General features: G+C 43.8%; 1 protein-coding gene across 1 annotated transcript in view; it reads left to right on the top strand.

The window, feature by feature from the left end:
* Positions 1-19,719, top strand: part of phlpp2 (PH domain and leucine rich repeat protein phosphatase 2) — a 214,526-nt gene that overhangs the window by 89,643 nt on the left and 105,164 nt on the right. Inside the window, exon 4 of the mRNA XM_070896972.1 lies at positions 14,728-14,918. Within this exon, the coding sequence (XP_070753073.1) occupies positions 14,728-14,918 (191 nt within the window). The remainder of the gene's footprint in view (positions 1-14,727; positions 14,919-19,719) is intronic.

The following is a 19,719-nucleotide window of genomic DNA, read 5'->3' as shown; positions in this document are numbered from 1 at the left end:
GGGATGTACGATTGTTGTAGTTCATCCATGCGGTCTCTAAATGTCTGCCATTGCCCATCCGCTGTCAACCCCTTAAGTATCATTCGCCAATCTATTCTAACCAATTCACGCCTCATACCTTCAAAGTTACCCTTCTTTAAGTTCTGGACCATGGACCATATAGATGCATTTAAAGGGAGGCTAGAGGGAGAAGGGAATAGAGGGTTATGCTGACTGACTGCCATCGACCTGAAACATTAACTGTTTCTCGCTCTCAAATGCTGCCAGATCTGAGTATTTCCCAGCATTTTCTGGTTTTTTTTTTAAGATTTCCAGCATCTGCAGTATTTTGCTTTTGTATTACAGTCATCTCTTGCCTTGATGAGCTTATGGTGAAAAATATTTACCGTAGGCTTGAGAGGTTTATCATGAATAATATTGTGCCTGCTATTCAGATTTCTGTGCAGTGACTTAATTTTTTTAATTACTTTCAGCTTGAAATCAAGCCCATTCTAATGTGTTTCCATTTATTGTGCTAGTTCTTGCTGCAAGAGCTGTCCTCTGGTGTGCTCCTCAGTACATCCATCATTGATAGCTTGAATCAACAACAGCAGGAAGTAAGTCAGCCCTGCCAGCCTGCCTGCCTGCCAGCAGAGCCTCTGTCAGAACCACTTCATCATCCAGGAAGCATCAAAAATAGTACCAGGCTTTCAAACAGCACCACCTTTTTTCCTGTTTTCATGAGCTATGTAATCAAAATTCTCGGTTATCATGGTTCATGTTTTCAAATTGAACTTGTTTGGTGGAAATGTGAGCTATATAAATGGTACTATTGAAGGGCATTCTTCATGATGGCCTGGTTATGGTGCTTGAGTGGTGGCACGCAGGTTCAAGTTTGGAACTTTCTTCATGCTCTACTTTCTTGAATGGGAGTGAAACATTGTTTCCTTAGTAGAAGATAATGAAATATAGCTGTTTGCAAAGCAGCATTGGTAGAAGGTGGGTACTGGGATCAATTGCCGAACATTTCACCTCGCGAATTTCTAGATTCTGAGAAATTACAACACAGAAGGTGCATCATACAACAACTTGCATTTGTAAAACATCCTAGGACACTTCACAGGTGCATTATTAAACAAAATTTGACACTGAGCCACATGAGATACTAGGACGGATGACCAAAGCTTGGTCAAAGAGAGGTAGGCTTTAAGGAATGCCTTAAAGGGGTAGAGGTGATTAAGGAGGGAATTCGGGTTTCGGGCTTAGGCAGCTGAAGTATGGCTGCCAATGGTGGAGTGATTAAAACCGGGGATGCACAAGAGGCCAGAATTGAAGGAGCGCAGAGATCTCAGAGGGTTGTGGGGCTGGAGGAGGTTGCAGACATAAGTGGGGGCAATGCCAAGGAGGGATTTAAAAAGCAGGATGAGAATTTTAAAATTGTGTTGCAGTGTAGGTCAGCGAGCACAGGGGTGATGAGTGAAATGGACGCTGCGAGTTAGGATATGGACAGCAGAGTTTTCGATGAGCTCAAGTTTATGGAGGGTGGAAGATGGGAGGCTGGCCAGGACAGCATTGGAATAGTCAAATCTAGAGGTAACAGAAGCATGGATGAGGATTTCAGCAGGAGATTAGTTGAGGAAAGGGTAGAATCGGGTGATATTACAGAGGTGTTGCTGCAAGCTCTTTAAATGCAGCCATCTATTCTAAATTCATTCCCCTATTCTTCAAATACTTCTAAATTCCTTTTAAAATACTTATCCAATTCTCTTTTTAAATTAAATTAACTGTGTCTCAATAGCCTCTTGCCAGGACTGGACAATTTTAGCTATGAGTAAAGATTGGATAGGCCGGGGTTGCTTTCTTTGGAACAGAGGAGGTTGAGGGGAGACTTAATTAAGGTGTATAAAATTATGCACGGCATAGATAATGGATAGAAAGCACCGATTTCCCGTAGCGAAGAGGTCAATAACTAGGGGCACAGATTTAAAGTAATTGGTAGAAGGATTCGAGGGGAGTTGAGGAGAAATGATTTCACCCAGAGGATGGTTGAGATCTAGAACTCACAGGGTGGTAGAGGCAGAAATCCTCATCACATTTAAAAAGTACTTGGATATGCATTTGAGGTGCCGTAAACTGCAAGGCTTTAGATCATGAGCTGGAAAGTGGGATTAGGTTGGTTAGCTCATTTTTGACCGGCGCCGACATAATTGACTGAATGACTTCCTTCTGTACCCTAAATTTCTATGATTGTGGTAAAGCATTTCATCTTCTAGTGAAAAATATTCTGACTTTGCCTCATGGATCATAATTTACCAACCAGGGGAAAGAAGCATTCACTCTGATCTTTTCAGAACTTTTTCATAATCATGAAAATATTGATTATATCTACCCTTTAACCTTCTCTGTTCCAGATAAACAAATTGCAATTTTTCAAGCGTTTCTCATTTAAAAACCTCTAATTTCTTAGAAAGGCATGGGCCAATCAGGAGCATTGTGTAGAATTGTAAAGGACAGTTCATCCTTGATAAGTGCTTCATATTGTAAGAGAACGTAGTGGATGTGGTATATTTTTAGATTTTCAGAAGGCGTTTGAAAAGTACCTGTTGAGAGGTTTAAATCTTTTGAAAAAGCCTATGAAGTGTTCGGGGAAAAATAATCTAATTTTAAAATCTGAGAATTATTGTACCTACCTAATTTACTAGACACATGAACAAGTCATCTGGGGCATTGCTGCCTCCGGTCAAAACAAATGAGTCAGACTGACTGGAAGGGTGCTCAAATGAGCTGTTGTGTGAGGTGACTAAAGGGACAAACTCCTGAGGAACTTCCCCTGTGGGATTAATATATTAGTTTACACAAACCCCTTGTGGTATTTGGAGAGCTTAATTTGAAGAATAAGACTTTTTATCGAGTAATTTATATTATTTTTCTTTATTTTATATGGGAGATTTAAGCCATTTTATCCTGAAGGACATTAAAAAAACAAAGCCTGTAAGTTATTTATTTATGGTGGCAGTGATTGTATTGTTGGGAGCACTACTACAGTATCTCCAACAGATGTTACAAATGAACTGCTTCACTTGTCGAGCATTTTTCAATTGTATTTGTAAATATCCTTGATAGTATCCTATTAAATGTTACTGAAAAGAAGACAGACTTGCATTTATGTAGTGCCTTTCATGACCACCGGGCATTCCAAAACGCTTTAGAGCTAATGAAGTACTTTTTGAAGTGTAGTCGCTGTTGTAATGGAGGAAATGCAGCATCTAATTTGTGCACAGCAAGCTCTCACAAAAAGCAATATGACAATGACCTGATAATCTGTTTGTGATGTTGATTGAGGGATAAATATTGGCTAGAACTTGTATGTATTTTGAAAATAAATAATTCTATTTATTGAACATTTAATGGAACTGAATGAGTGAAATTTCCAATAACTTGTAACTTCATCTGGTCAGATGCCCAGTGCAGTAAAAAGCATGTGTTCTCTGCTTTAATTAAATACTGGATTGCACATCTATTGTCTACTTAACGAGGTTCAGCTGATGTTGATAATCAAGATCAGACATGTATATAAATGATATTGCCAAAGCATAAGTGTCAAACTCCAATATCATTGTGTACGTACATCGAATGAAAACAATGCACACTTGCACGTTGAGGGTGCATTTTGACTACAACTGTAGTGTTGTTGTGAAACCAGTGTGTACTAAAAACAAACTTGTGCAAATGGACCCTGAAAAGGTAAACTGGGACATGTCTTGTACTTCCTTTTGTAGTGTAAGGGTTGTTCTGTTTTGGCTTTCATGTACTGGCATCTGCCTCATTTATCGTGTTGGGCGGATTCCGAAACCAGCAGCAATACAAAAACAAGTGTAATCTTTTGCAATACAGTTTAAAAGCCCATTTATCTCTTTCAGTGACTGGTGAAGGCTGTATAAACCAGCAATATAAAAACCAAGTTGATCTTTTACTGTAAAACAAAAGCAAAATATCGCAGATGTTGCAAATCTGAAATAAAAACAAAGTGCTGGAAATGCTCAGCCGATCAAGTGCATCTGTGGAGAAACTGAGTTAATGTTTCAGGCTAACTCTGCTTCTCCTGCTGAATATTTAGTGTGTTCTGTTTTTATTTCAGTCTTTTGCCTCGACGAGAAAAAAAATGGAAATTTACAATTTTTTTTTGATGGCAGCAACACTGAGCCTCCAATGGGGTGCGTGGGGAAACACACCATGAGATGGTACTCTCTCACCACGAGGTCCATAAGGCTGCTACAGTTGCATCACAATGTTTCCACTACAATTTGTAAATGTTGAGTAATTTTCTACTCTTAATAGTACGTTTTACATTCTCGCTTCCCACTCTATTTCCTCTACCCATATTTCACTGTATTCTCTGGATGAGAAAGGGATCAGGTAATCTGTTTTCAGGTCTGCTCATGCAGTTTTGTAACCAGCTACCTGGGAGTTCATGTGAGTAGGCTAAGATGACTCAACAGCAATTATTATAACAAAAGCAAACTACTGTGGATGCTGGAAATCTGAAATATAAACAAAAAACAGAAATATAAACAGTTGGTCAGCCAGCAACTGTGCAGAGAGAAACAAAGTTAACAATTCAGGTCAGAACTAGAAAAAGTTTGAGATGTAACAGGTTTTTATCAAGTACAGAGGCAGGAAAAGAGGTGGGGGGGGGGGGGGGCGGGGGCGGGGGTGTGAGAGGAAAGAACAAAATTGAAGATTTGCAATCGGGTGGAAGGCAGGAGAGATTAAATTACAAAAGGTTGATGGTGCAAGACAAAATGGGGTGGTCATGGGACAAATGAAGCAACAAAAGATGGGCTGAGAGCATCTGCTGTCTGAAAAAATGGGAGCAGTGGTTATGATCTGAAATTGTTGAAATTAGTGTTGAGTCCAGAAGGTGTAAAGTGCCTGATCGAAAGATGAGGTGCTCTTCCTCGAGCTTCTGTATAACTTCATTAGACCGGTGCAAGAGGCTAAGGTCAGAGTGGGAGTGGGACAGGGACAGAAAATTAAAATGCAAGCAACCGGAAGCTCGGAGTAATGACTACGGACTGAACGGAGGGGTTCAGCAGTTAGTATGACTTGCATTTGATAGTGCTCATTACATACAAAGCAACATCTTGGAATGTTTTACTGGACGGTGAATAGCAAGTTGATAACTGGGCACTGGATAGGTCAGGGGGATGTGATACAAAAAGGAAGATGGTCAGGATGCAATAAAAGTATGACGAGGATGAAAGGAAGCAAGGTTTTTGAAGGCCTGATGGCACAGGAGAGAAGCTGAGGGAGAGAGTTCCAGATGATGAGGACATGGATGGTGGAGCAGAAAGAGCAGGAAATGAAAAGTAAGCTGGTATTGGAAGACTGGAGACTATATGCAGAGACATTGGGTTGGAGAAGATCAGGGTTTCCCCCCCCCCCCCTTTTTTCTTTGTCTAACCTCCATTTAGTATAACTTTCTTTTTTCATTTGGACAGAGATCAAGTCTATGATGGAACACGGGTGCAAGCAACTGTACATTTGAGTCTGGCAATTTGTTCTGCTACTTACTTACCTTTATGCTTACTTGAGTTGGATTGCGCACTCTGTGAAGACAGGTTAGGGTACCAAATTGTGAGCCTTTTTATTTAAAAAAAAATGAAACTAGTCCTTCATGTTCTTTTCTATGTTCGGCAACATAAAGAAATGTAGACTGAATATAATCATAACATTTTACTGAAAATTCCCAAAGGCCCTTGGTGTAATTATGAGTGCTGTGCTTCAGAAACCTTACACTTACTGACACATTCTTTAATCTTCAAGATCCTACTTTTGATGCTGTTAGCCTGAAATCTGATAACATTGATCAAACATCATCCATTTTAGATTAATTTGCAGTGAAATTTTCAGCTGCAACATTGAGCTAATTTCAGATCTTTCAGTAATGGTGTTAATCTGGGAACAAATGATTTAAACCCCCTCTAGTTGTCTGACTTTTTTCTGGAACTGCACTATATTCCCCCAAAGAACATTCACATATAGGTATACCTTGTATCTGTCATTTGTTTCTTCAAGTGCCTATAAATTTAATTGCAACTTAAGCTTTAGTATAGTAAAACAAACTTAGGTTATTATTTTTAACCTGATGAAGTAGTCATAAACCAATCAATATCCAAGTCAGAGTATTGAGTGACTATGCAGAAAAAAATCAAAATGTTTAATAGCAAAGTATAATAATCATCCAGACTGGGAGTTTCATTGGTCTTGGATTCTCATTTGCAAAAACATTTTTATCAAGCATGGTGCATAAAGATAAGGCAAAAACAGAGTCTGAATATTTCTCAAGAAAGTGCTTACTTCTAATTCTGACATTCCCATTTAGTTCTATATGACCCATCAATTTTACAGACCCTCCTGCAGGAGGTGCTTGTGGTGGTATTGCACAGCAATTGTTCAAGTTTTGTAAAAGCAACAATCCAGCAGTTAAGGCCCCAAGTTTCCACACGATAAAAAACGGGCGCCCCTCCGAGCTGGGCGCCCGTTTTTCGCGCCGAAAACAGTGCCGGAAAAAAAATACGCGACTCTGGCGCGCCCTGCAGCTCCATGTCTGCTTGGCGTGGCGCCCAGGGGGGCGGAGCGTACCACTCGCGCCGATTTTGTAAGTGGGAGGGGACGGGTACCATTTAAATTAGTTTTTTTTCCTGCCGGCAACCCTGCGTGTGCATTGGCACTCGGCCATTTTTGTAGTTCTTTGTAGCTGTTTAATTTTTGAACATTTTTTAATAAAAGCACATTGCCATCAGCACTGAGGCTTCTTGCAGCAGTGAGAAGGCTGCAGGAAGCCTCAAAGTTGAGGCAGTCGTTTCCCGATGGCCTCCCCCGCCCCCCCGCCATCGGGAATGGCTGCTGAACTTGTGAGGCTTCCTGTAGCCTTCTCACTGTCTTCCCCCCCCCCCCCCCCCCCCCCACCCGCCGTCGGGAATGGCTGCTGAACTTGTGAGGCTTCCTGTAGCCTTCTCACTGTCTCCTCCCCCCCCCCCCCCCCACCCGCCGTCGGGAATGGCTGCTGAACTTGAGGCTTCCTGCAGCGTTCTCACTGTCTCTCTCCCCCCTCCCCCCCCCCGCCGTCGGGAATGGCTGCTGAACTTGAGGCTTCCTGCAGCCTTCTCACTGTCTCTCTTTTCCCCCCCCCCCCCCGCCGTCAGGAATGGCTGCTGAACTTGAGGCTTCCTGCAGCCATCTCACTGTCTCTCTTCCCCCCCCGCCGTTGGGAATGGCTGCTGAACTTGTGAGGCTTCCTACAGCCTTCTCACTGTCTCCTCCCCTTGCCCGCCATCTGGAATGGCTGCCTCCTTCCCCCCTGCTATCTGGAATGGCTTCCTCCCCCCTCCCCCTCCCCCCCCCGCGGGAACGAACGGCTGCCTCCTCCGCCCCTGCTGTCTGGAACGGCTTCCTCCTCCCCCGCCGCCGGGAACGAACGGGTGCCTCCTTCCCCCCCCCCCCCCCCTGCTGTCGGGAACGAACAGCTTCCTCCTCCTCTCCCCCCCCCCCCCCCGCGGGAATGAACGGCTGCCTCCTTCCCCCCCCTGCTGTCGGGAACAAACAGCTTCCTCCTCCTCTCTTTCCCCCCCCCCCCCGCGGGAATGAACGGCTGCCTCCTTCCCCCCCCCCCCTGCTGTCGGGAACAAACAGCTTCCTCCTCCTCTCTTTCCCCCCCCCCCCCGCGGGAACGAATGGCTGCCTCCTCTCCCCCCCCCCCCTCCCCTGCCGTCGGGAACAAACGGCTTCCTCCTTCCCCCCCCCTCCCGGGTGGGAACGGCTGCCTCAACTTGTGAGGCTGACTGCAGCATTCTCCGTGCCTGAAGCACTTTCACACAGGTAGGAAGATGGTTTATTTAATCTTTTCTTTGCTTATAAATTTTTATTCAGGTTGGATTTATATGTATAATATTTGTACAAGTATAAATAAGGATTTATTATAGAATTTAATGACTTCCCTTCTCTCCCCCCCCACCTCGTTCTGGAAGCCTAATTTGTAACCTGCGCCTGATTTTTTAATGTGTAGACAAGGTTTTTTCAGTTCTACAAAAATCTTCACTTGCTCCATTCTAAGTTAGTTTGGAGTACGTTTTCACTGTGGAAACTTTGAAATCAGGCGTCAGTGGCCGGACACGCCCCATTTTGAAGAAAAAATTCTGTTTAAAAGTGAAACTGTTCGAACTGACTAGAACTGCAGAAAAAAAAATGTGGAGAATTGCGATTTCTAAGATAGTCCGTTCTCCACCAGTTGCTCCGAAAAATCAGGCGCAAATCATGTGGAAACTTGGGCCCAATGATGCTGGAGGTTCCTTTGTTGCCCATCAAAGCATAGTTGGCTTTTGTTTTACTTGGTCATGAAGCAGCATTTTGTATTTTTTTTTGTGTCTTTGTTCAGCCGGCAGTAAAATTTCACAGACTGAGCTTTGATCTAGCTGTTGTGAAAATGCAGGGTTTTATTTTGGAATTGGATATTAAATGTGAATTGATGACATTAGTTCTCCGTGGTAAATTCCACAGTGGATGAACAGCTCATTCCCGAAGTTGATGAAAGGGAAAAAAATACTTCACTTCAAGAAAGTACCAGGAAATTTATACCTCCAAACTCAGCTACTCTAGTTCTCTTCTGGCTGACCTTCCATCTTCCTCCCTTCACAAATTGCAGCTCATCCAAAACTCTGCTGCTCGTATCCTATCCTGCACAAAGTCCCGTTCACCCATTGCCCATATCCTTGTTGATTCCTAGTCCATCAGCATCTCAAATTTAACATTCTAGTCTTTACAATTCTAATCCATCAATGGCTTTGCCCCTCACTATCTCCATAGCCTTCCCCACCCAAGGATTTCTCACCACACCCCACCTCAACTTCCTGTTCCTCTGATACTAGCCTCTTAATCTCCATTTGGTGGTGTGCCGGCAGTTACCTAGATTCCACACTCTGGAATTTTATTTCCAACCCTTCTGCTTCTCCACCTTTCTCTTATCCTTTACGACTATTCTTGAAGCCCTCCACATTGACCAAGCCTTTGGTCATCCCTCCTCCTTTCGCTGTTTTTCTCTAGGCCTATGTGAAGTTACTTGGAACATTTTTGCATTAAAGGCACTATATAAATACAAGTTGTGGCCATTATTTTGTTATTGAATTATTGATTGATCAATGGACAAATACAGCATTCTCGTACTGAACTGTGCACTACATTACTTTTAAATATTGTAATTTTAATGTGGCTGCCAAAATATTGGATTCAGTAAAAGGGAAGAGAAAACTTGGAAGAAAAGATTGTTCTTAAACTGGAGGCAATATTAAAAGCTTATTAACTAATATGAGGTTTGATCAACAATGTTTGAAATGTCTAAATTTGAGTGAGCTTCTGGGTGATTGTAAAAATATGGGCTGGTTTACTAATTTGCTGCCTCCTAATATTGCTCTATCCAACAGATATGCTTTACTGACTATTGTATAGTGGGTAAAATGATGGAATCAATTATTAAGGATGTCATAGCAGTGCATTTGGAAAGAGGTGACATGATAGGTCCAAGTCAGCATGGATTTGTGAAAGGGAAATCATGCTTGACAAATCTTCTGGAATTTTTTGAGGATGTTTCCAGTAGAGTGGATAAGGGAGAACCAGTTGATGTGGTATATTTGGACTTTCAGAAGGCGTTCGACAAGGTCCCACACAAGAGATTGATGTGCAAAGTTAGAGCACATGGGATTGGGGGTAGTGTACTGACATGGATTGAGAACTGGTTGTCAGACAGGAAGCAAAGAGTAGGAGTAAATGGGTACTTTTCAGAATGGCAGGCAGTGACTAGTGGGGTACCGCAAGGTTCTGTGCTGGGGCCCCAGCTGTTTACACTGTACATTAATGATTTAGATGAGGGGATTAAATGTAGTATCTCCAAATTTGCGGATGACACTAAGTTGGGTGGCAGTGTGAGCTGCGAGGAGGATGCTGTGAGGCTGCAGAGCGACTTGGATAGGTTGGGTGAGTGGGCAAATGCATGGCAGATGAAGTATAATGTGGATAAATGTGAGGTTATCCACTTTGGTGGTAAAAACAGAGAGACAGACTATTATCTGAATGGTGACAGATTAGGAAAAGGGGAGGTGCAAAGAGACCTGGGTGTCATGGTACATCAGTCATTGAAGGTTGGCATGCAGGTGCAGCAGGCGGTTAAGAAAGCAAATGGCATGTTGGCCTTCATAGCAAGGGGATTTGAGTACAGGGGCAGGGAGGTGTTGCTACAGTAGTACAGGGCATTGGTGAGGCCACACCTGGAGTATTGTGTACAGTTTTGGTCTCCTAACCTGAGGAAGGACATTCTTGCTATTGAGGGAGTGCAGCGAAGGTTCACCAGACTGATTCCCGGGATGGCGGGACTGACCTATCAAGAAAGACTGGATCAACTGGGCTTGTATTCACTGGAGTTCAGAAGAATGAGAGGGGACCTCATAGAAACATATAAAATTCTGACAGGGTTAGACAGGTTAGATGCAGGAAGAATGTTCCCAATGTTGGGGAAGTCCAGAACCAGGGGTCACAGTCTAAGGATAAGGGGTAAGCCATTTAGGACCGAGATGCGGAGGAACTTCTTCACCCAGAGAGTGGTGAACCTGTGGAATTCTCTACCACAGAAAGTTGTTGAGGCCAATTCACTAAATATATTCAAAAAGGAGTTAGATGAGGTCCTTACTGCTAGGGGGATCAAGGGGTATGGCGAGAAAGCAGGAATGGGGTACTGAAGTTGAATGTTCAGCCATGAACTCATTGAATGGCGGTGCAGGCTAGAAGGGCCGAATGGCCTACTCCTGCACCTATTTTCTATGTTTTCTATGTTTTCTATGTTTTCAAACATTCAAACAAAAACAGGACACTGCGGACGCTGGAAATCTATATCAGAAAATTCTGGAAATACTAAACCGGTCAGGCAGCATTGTTAGAGAGAGAAACAGACTTAACGTTTCAGCTTGATGACCTTTCATCAGAACTGGATGGAAGGTCAGAAATGTAACCTATTTTAAGCAAGTCATCATCATAGGCAGTCCCTCGGGATCAAGGAAGACTTGCTTCCACTCTTAGCATGAATTCTTCGATACAGTCCAAACGAGAACCACAGTTTCTGTCACAGGTGGGACAGATAATCATTGAGGGAAAGGGTGGGCAGGGAGTCTGGTTTGCCGCATGCTCCCTCCGCTGCCTGCGCTTGATTTCTGCATGCTCTCGGCAACGATACTCGAGGAGCTCAGCGCCCTCCCGAATGCACTTCCTCCACTTAGGGCGGTCTATGGCCAAGGACTCCCAGGTGTCAGTGGGGATGTCGTACTTTATCAGGGTGGCTTTGTAACGTTTCCTCTGCCCGCCTTTGGCTCGTTTGCCGTGGACGAGTTCCGAGTAGAGCGCTTGCTTTGGGAGTCTCATGTCTGGCTTGCGAACTGTGGCCTGCCCAGCGGAGCTGATCAAGTGTGGTCAGTGCTTCAATGCTGCGGATGTTGGCCTGGACGAGGACGCTAATGTTTGTGCGTCTGTCCTCCCAGGGGATTTGCAGGATCTTGCGGAGACATCGCTGGTGGTATTTCTCCAGCGACTTGAGGTGTTTACTGTACATGGTCCACGTCTCTGAGCCATACAGGAGGGTGGGTATTACTACGGCCCTGTAGATCATGAGCTTGGTGACAGTTTTGAGGGATTGATCTTCAAACACTCTTTTCCTCAGGTGGCCAAAGGATGCACTGGAGGCGGTGTTGGATCTCATCATCAATGCCTGCTCTTGTTGATAGGAGGCTCCCGAGATAGGGGAAGTGGTCCACGTTGTCCAGGGCCACGCTGTGGATCTTGATGTTTGGGGGGGCAGTGCTGTGCGGCGAGGACAAGCTGGTGTAGGACCTTTTGTCTTACTAATGTTTAGCGTAAGGCCCATGCTTTCATACGCCTCAGTAAATGCATCGACTATGTCCTGGAGTTCAGCCTCTGTGTGTGCACAGACGCCGGCGTCATCCGCATACTGTAGCTTGATGACAGAGGTTGGAGTGGTCTTGGACCTGGCCTGGAGACAGCGAAGGTTGAACAGCTTCCCACTGGTTCTGTAGTTTAGCTCCACTCCAGCGGGGAGCTTATCAGCTGTGAAGTGGAGCATGGCGGCGAGGAACATTGAGAAGAGGGTTGGGGCGATGACTCAGCCCTGCTTGACCCCAGTCCGGACATGAATTGGGTCTGTGATGGATCCGTTGGTAAGGATCACAGCCTGCATGTTGTCGTGGAGCAGGCGGAGTATGGTGACGTACTTTTGGGAGCATCCGAAACGGAGGAGGACGCTCCATAAACCCTCGCGGTTGACAGTGTCAAGGGCCTTTGAAAGGTCGAAGAAGGCCATGTATAAGGGCTGGCGCTGTTCCCTGCATTTTTCCTGCAGCTGTCGCGCTGCAAAAATCATTAAGCAAGTACAGAAGCAGGGAAAGGTGGGAGGGGAGGAAAGAACAAAATCGAAGGCCTATAATAGGGTGGAAGGCAGGAGAGATTAAATGACAAAAGGGATGATGGTGCAAGGCAAAAGGGGATGGTAATGGGGCAAATAAAGAAACAAAAGATGGGTCTAGAGGAGATGTAAATGGCAACAGCAGAATCATTACCCACAGCTGCTGTCCAAACAAATGGGAGCAGTGGTTATGATCTGAAATTGTTGAATTCTGTGCTGTAAAGTGGCTAATCAAAAGATGAGGTGCTGTTCCTCGAGCTTCGATTGAGCTTCATTGGAACAGTGTAGGAGGCCGAGGATAGAGAGTGTGGCAGAGTTGGTGTGGGGCAGAGAATTAAAATGACAAGCAACCGAAAGCTCAGGGTCACATTCGCGGACTGAACAGAGATGTTTCACAAAGCAATCGCCCAATCAGCCTTTGTTCTCCCCGACGTAGAGGAGACTGCATCATGAGCAGCAAATACAGTACACTAAACGTTTCACCTGGAAGGAGTGTCTGGGGCCCTGGATGGTGGGAAGGGAGGAGGTAAAAGTGCAGGTGTTGCATCTCTTGGGGTTGCGTGGGGAGGGGCTGCTGGGGGGGATTGATAAATGGACCAGGGTGTCACGGAGGGAACGGTCCCATCGAATGCTGAAAGGGGAGGGGAGAGGAAGATGTGTTTGGTGGCGGCATCATGCTGGAAGTGGCAAAAATGGGGGAGGATGATCAGTTGAATGTGTAGACTGTTGGGTGGAAGGTGTGGATAAGGGGAACCCATGGTGGCTCTGAGAAGGAGGGGAAGGGTGAGAGCAGAAGTGCGGAAAAAGGACGGACATGGTCGAGGGCCCCAGTCAACCTTGGTTGAGAAAAAAGAAAGCTGTATTAGAAGCACTATTAAATGTGACATTGTCCGAACGGATGCGAAGGAGATGGAGAAAATGGGAGAATGGAATGCAGTCCTTGCAGGAAGCAGGGTGGGAGGAATTGTAATCCAGGTAGCTGTGGGAGTCGGTGGGCTTATAGTAGTAGATCTTGGTTGACAGCCTATCCCCAGAAAATGAGATGCACAAGTCGAGAAAGGGAACAATGGAAGATCGGCCTTGTGAAGGCGAGGGAAGGATAGAAATTGGAAGAAATGTTGATGACATTTTCCACTTCGGGGTAAGAGCAGGAAACGACACCAATACAGTCATCAATGAATTGGAAAAAGAGGTGAGGAAGTGGACTTGAGTAGGACTGGAACGAAGAATGTTCCACATATCCCATAGAAAGCAAAACATTGCTTTGTTGAGTTAAATCCTGAATGGTTTATTGTAGCTATAACAGCACTGCAACTGTTTTGCTGAAAACATGAGGGTGCATTTACATGACAACTACTTAAAAGTCTGTGTAAAGCAACTTTATTTCACACTGACACTAAGGGGTTTATATTTATTAGCATCCCAAAGAAGGTCTGCTTCCAGTGGGAAGCAATGACGGTGCACCACAACAGATGTGTCCTGAGAACTGAAGTGAGGTCGTCCCTGGGCTTCAACAGAATAAATCAGGCAAGCTGTGGGCAGGCGTACCAATGCAGTTCATCTGTTGGGTCCATACCGATTTCGCTCCATGCCAAGGCCTAGAGCGAAGTCCAGGGTGGACGGTGATCTGGATGGGGACAAGGTTGGATCATTTATTTTGTGCAGCCTGGTTGAGCACTCGAGCCCTTTCTGGCTCCTTTCTTCAGTGTCCTCCAGCAATCCTTTTAAGGTCCCACAGTTAGGCTGCTCAAGACCAAGAAATGCCAGTCTTGAGGTTGTGCATCGCAAGGTCTGACTAGGGCAAACAAATTTTGGTGTCCGGGTCTGAAATGAAACATGCACTAATTTCAGGCGGCCACCTTTTTTAAAAAAAACAAAAGGCCTAAAATCTGGCACAGGCCTCTGCACTACTATTAAATGGGTTATCGTTATGCCTGTTTTAAATAAAATAAAATTACTACTAATTCTAGAGATGGACTCCACCTGATGTCTGGAGTGAGATTGCCTAAAACGTCAGCCTAGGTTATGCACACCAGTGCAGTTAGAATCCATAACCTCCTGACTCACTGAGAAGGCTACCAATGCACCACAATAGCTTCAACATCTGTAAAACCAGTAGGTTAATATTTTGGGTATAAACTCTTCGTTACATGCTGTGTTTTTTTGTTTCAGATGTTCACGTTATCATTTTGTAAGGTACTCACAGAATTATTTTTCTGTTTTCTCCTTAGGAAAGCCAAGCAGCATAGAGCAACTCGATCGGATCCTTCTCTCTGGTGTGTTTAGTGTTCGGAAAGGCAAAACTCAACTGCACAAGTGGTCAGAACGCCAAGTCATTCTCTGTGGTACCTGCCTAATTGTGTCTTCAGTGAAGGAGTGCCAGATGGGAAAAATGCACGTACTTCCTCTCACTGGAGGCAAGGTGAGAAATCATGTCTATTATGAAGGAGCTAGTATTTTATAGTCTGTACGTCTTAAGGCCGGTTTAGTCTGGTATGGTATTTACAATTAGTTATATCGTGATAGGCTTAGTATTACACAAGGATGAGAAATGACTAAGAGTGAATATTATGAACATGTGTGGTATTCCAGCAGAACTGGTGTTTAATAAACTACACAGTAGGGTTTATAATTGTTTAAAATCCAAACTTCAGTTGAAATGCACAAGTAGGTTTTTAAAACATAGCACCAAAACCTCCCATCACGGATCCCAGAGGAACCAAATTCAAATAAATGTTCAAATTTAATCCCAGAGGAATCAAATTCGAATTAAGTGTTCAAATTTAATTTATCAGATGCTAAATACCAGCTAAGTGGACTGAAGACTATGAACCTATGTAGACCTCACAGTTTGTAAGTGATCCTATGGGCATTCATTGTTGAGATTCCAACATATTCCAGCACAGCCAACATTTTTAATATTTCAGTACACATATTTCACTAATATAATGTACTTGCACTGGTATTATCTATATTAATGGATTTGTACCTACACTGATATTGCACAGTCTGGTATGGACCCCGGCAGTTGAATGTTCTTCTGAGTTTGTGTATCAAATTGGTACCACTTCTGATGCAGCATATTGTAAAACTAAATTTCTTGCCAAAGATGTCCATAAAAGTGTCTCTGTTTCTTAAACTCTTCTTTCCCCTTCTTCCATCCCATTCTCCCAGGAGATCTATTGAATGCAACATTGGCCTGTAATTTTCCTTCAGCGGCGAAGCGAAGGTGTTCGCTGTTGGACGCGAAGTAAGCTTCCTGCAAAGATCTTGCGATCTCTGTGGCGAGAAATTCGGCTTTTCTGAAATCAGCATAGTATGGTGGGAATCCCATAATGCAAGCTGCCGTGACGTCAACAAGTTGTCTAAGTAGCCAATCACGTTGCAGAATTCTCAGACCGAGAACCAAGAAATAGAAAACACTAAAAAATCCATCACTTTTTTTTTTTACAGAGCCAAATAAATATTGGGACATACACATTGGATTAGGGTAGAAGTTGAAATATCATGAACAAACTTTTTTTTTTAATTGTTTTTATTAACTTTTAAAATCTAATAATTTTTAACTTAATGGAAAATTTATAAAATTCATTTTTCAGGGCCAGAACGTTTGTTTATCACCAATGTCCCTCTAATTTTTTGGGGGTCGCATGGTTCGTTTAAGGGGCTGCGCAGCCTATTCAAAAATCCCTGCATGCGCAGTTTTTACATTTTAAAGCCAGTGAGCAGACACTGCGGGAGGTCGAGTGCAGCGTGGTCGCGCAGCTTAAAGGGAACGCTGGTTATTACTTAGATCACCGTTAATAATCCAGTTACACCTCATTTGAATAGGTCTAACTTTTGATGGGGTTTCTAACAGCGATATTTGTTTGGAAAAGGGGATGTTTATGTCAAATCAATGATTACTTGCTTGCCACTTTAATAATGCTATGGAGTTGGAATTGAGTACATGCCATTGCTTCCCTTCTGCCTTGATATAATCAATAGAGATTAGCGCATATTGTTGAGAGTAGTGGAAGCTTTACTCCATATATAACTTGTTCTGTACCTAACGAGGAAGTATTTAATGAGATGATGTAGAGGGAGCTTTACTCCGGTCAGTCTAGGCTCAGGTTGTAGCACTCTCGCCTCGGTCACAAGGTCATGGGTTCAAGCCTCACTTCAAAGACTTGAGCACTTAATTTAGGCTGACACTTAAATGTAATAGTGAGGGAGTGCTGCAATGTGTTAGCAATAACCTCTTTACGACTATCTCTGGTCACTTTAAATAATCAGTTTCGAGTGCAAACCAATATGGTGGGCATACTTTGTTTAATCAAAGTTTAAGACGGAATAGATCACATTAGTTATACAGCATAAACATACGACCATGACAAGTAGCTTATACCGATCCGATCGGACAGATGGTTGACACACGAGCAGATCGGACAGACGGTTGACACACATGAGCAATTCTCTTCCTTTTGTCTTGAGCCTTCTCTCTCTCCCTCCCCCTCCTCCCTCCTCCCTCCCCCCTCCTCCCTCCTCCCTCCTCCTCCCTCCTCCCTCTCTCGTGTCTTTGAGGAGGTCACCTTTTATTCTATTTTTAGGGCTGGGCCTGAACCGGGATATTGGCAAGATCTTTTAACCTATAGAGGCATCCCTAAAAACGTACTATCTAATGCCATATCGCATCCTTTGTTTTGATTCCGAATCAAGTCCCCTCCCTAAAGATGTCTCGTGATTTTGGCCACATGTCTTGTTTATACTTTCCTGAAGATGCCTTCCTGTGGACTTCATTTCAACTCTTTCTTCCCTATTCTCTCGAGTGTAATCAGTACCTCTACCTTTTGAACTATGAGGCCCAAAGCAGAGCTTTCACACTTCAACCAGTCGTTACCACCTTTATGACGCAGCAAACTGCCTTGTGTTTACGCTAACATCCACCACAGAGCTACAAGTGTTCTGTTAAACTAACTTCAATCCTCTATTTTAACATTATACATAGAATACATAAACAAGGTTCAAGTCTTAACTCAAAATCAACATAATTGCTTAGCAACAGGGAGATTGTATATAGTACAAAGAAGCCATACCATCCACAGGAAACCAAGACATTAGCATTTCTAAGCATCTATCTAGTCTGAGGAGACTCATCTGCACTTCGAACATAACCATTTAAACACAGCATTCTTTGCTTCACAGTTTTAATCGCATAACCATATACATTTTTAGGCATCTTTAGTTTCTAACAAATGGCAGATGCTGTCTTTTCAGATGAGCTGTTAAATCAAGGCCCTATCTGCTCTCTAAGGTCAACGTGAAACATCCCACAGCACTATTCAAAGAGCAAAGGAATTCTCCCAGTGTCAATCAACATCCCAAAGAGAGATCATTTGGTCAATAATCTAATGGCTGTTCGTGGGACCTTGCTGTGTGTACAAATTGTCTGCTGCGTATCCTACATCAGCAGTAACAACACTTCAAAAGTACTTAATTGACTGTGAAGTACTTTGAGAGATCCTAAGTTCATGAAAGACACTATATAAATGTAAGCCACTTCCCCTCAACGGCTTCTCTTTCCGCCCTCACAAAGTAATCTCTGGAGCCCCTAATCCCTCATCATCCTCTTTCATTGATTGAGGGTCAGTTTTCATGTATATGGCGATGGTACCTGGCTCTACCTCACCAACACTGCTCTTGACTGCCTCAATGCTGTCAAACTGCTTGTCTGACATGCATTCCTGGGTAAGCTGTAACTTCCTGCAGCTCAACATTGCGAAGTGTAAGGATCCTACCACAAGCTCCTCTCTCTTGTCATTGATTCCACGTGCCCCTCCCCCACCTACCCACCGTCCTTCTTGGTGACACTCTGGGGCTGATCCAGACAGTGTGCCATCTTGTCATCCTGATTGTGTCTCTCCTGAGTTTCAGACCCCATGTCCTAGTCTTCACAAAGACTGCTTGCTTCCTTTTCTACAACATGACTCGTCACTGCTTAACCTCACCCATCTACCAGTGAAAACCTTTTATGTGTCTTTGTCAACTTCTGGCCTCAAAGACTAGCTCTTGCCACTTTCCTTGATGACCTTCCATCTTCATTCTCCATAAATTCCAATTTGTCCAAAGCTCTGCTAATCTGTCCTGCTGCTATTCTGTCCGACACTAAGTCCCATCTACACAATCTCTCCAGTCCTTACTTTTGCTTTCCATCTTCCAACACACTTAACTCAAAAATCCTTAGCTTTGTTTTTAAATTCTTCCATCACCTTGCCCCATCCTATTTCTCCAAATTGCTTCTCGCCCTATACCCAACTTCTGAACTCTCCATTCCTCTGACTCTGGATTCTTGTGCATCCTTTTTCCTTTTATCCCAACATTGGTGGTAGAACCTTCAGCTGCTGGATCCCCCTCGGGGATTCCACCCTGAACCCCTCTGTCTCTCCACACCTCTCTACTCTTTTTAAAAAGTACTCAAATTCCCATCTCTTTGATCAAGTTTTTGGTTACCCCTGCTAATTTCTCCCTTCCTAGCTTGGCATCCATTTTCCATGCATCTATCTGTGAATGTTTTTCTAATGTTGAAGGTGCTATACAAGTGCAAGTCAGTGGTGCCTGTTGTTAAATGGTGGATTTTGCCTGACTGGTATTATAGTACAGGTACAACGTCTGAAATCTGGAATCCTTGGGACCAAATCCGTGCCGGATTTTGGGTTTTGCCGGATTTTGGACTTTGCCGATCCTCCGCTTCTCGCCGCTCGTCGAAATGTCCAGTTTTCGGAAGTCTGGATTTGGGACATTGCACCTGTATATATCTCATAAGATGGCAGGCATATGTTGGTGATTGCCACCAAAGACATCTGCACATAGCTTTAGCATGGTAGAACCAGTAGGTTATAAACTTAAATTATCCATAGAGGATATTATCCCTCGAACTTAAAAAAAAAATAGATTCTCTCCATGCCACTAGACGTTATACATTGTGATAATATGCCCTCTTACAAGAGGAAGAAGCAACAGACAGGATCAAAGCTACCTAGCACTGGTGTACCACCTGTTGGATGATCATGGTACTCTGCTGATGGCAACCAGTTTCAGGTCTGTTTGCACAATGGGCAATAATTTGCTTTAGAAGTGAATCTGATTAGTTAGACTTGCCCTTGATTGTTTAACCACGGCAATATTTCGCGCTGCTTGCTGCTGGACGTGTGAGCTGAAAAACTCGCAGCCGGGGAAACCAGACA

This window comes from Pristiophorus japonicus, chromosome 13 (genome assembly GCF_044704955.1).
Source record: "Pristiophorus japonicus isolate sPriJap1 chromosome 13, sPriJap1.hap1, whole genome shotgun sequence".
Lineage (NCBI taxonomy): Eukaryota > Metazoa > Chordata > Chondrichthyes > Pristiophoridae > Pristiophorus > Pristiophorus japonicus.
The sequence above is the reverse complement of the archived record's forward strand: the minus strand, read 5'-3'. Positions and strand labels throughout refer to the sequence as shown.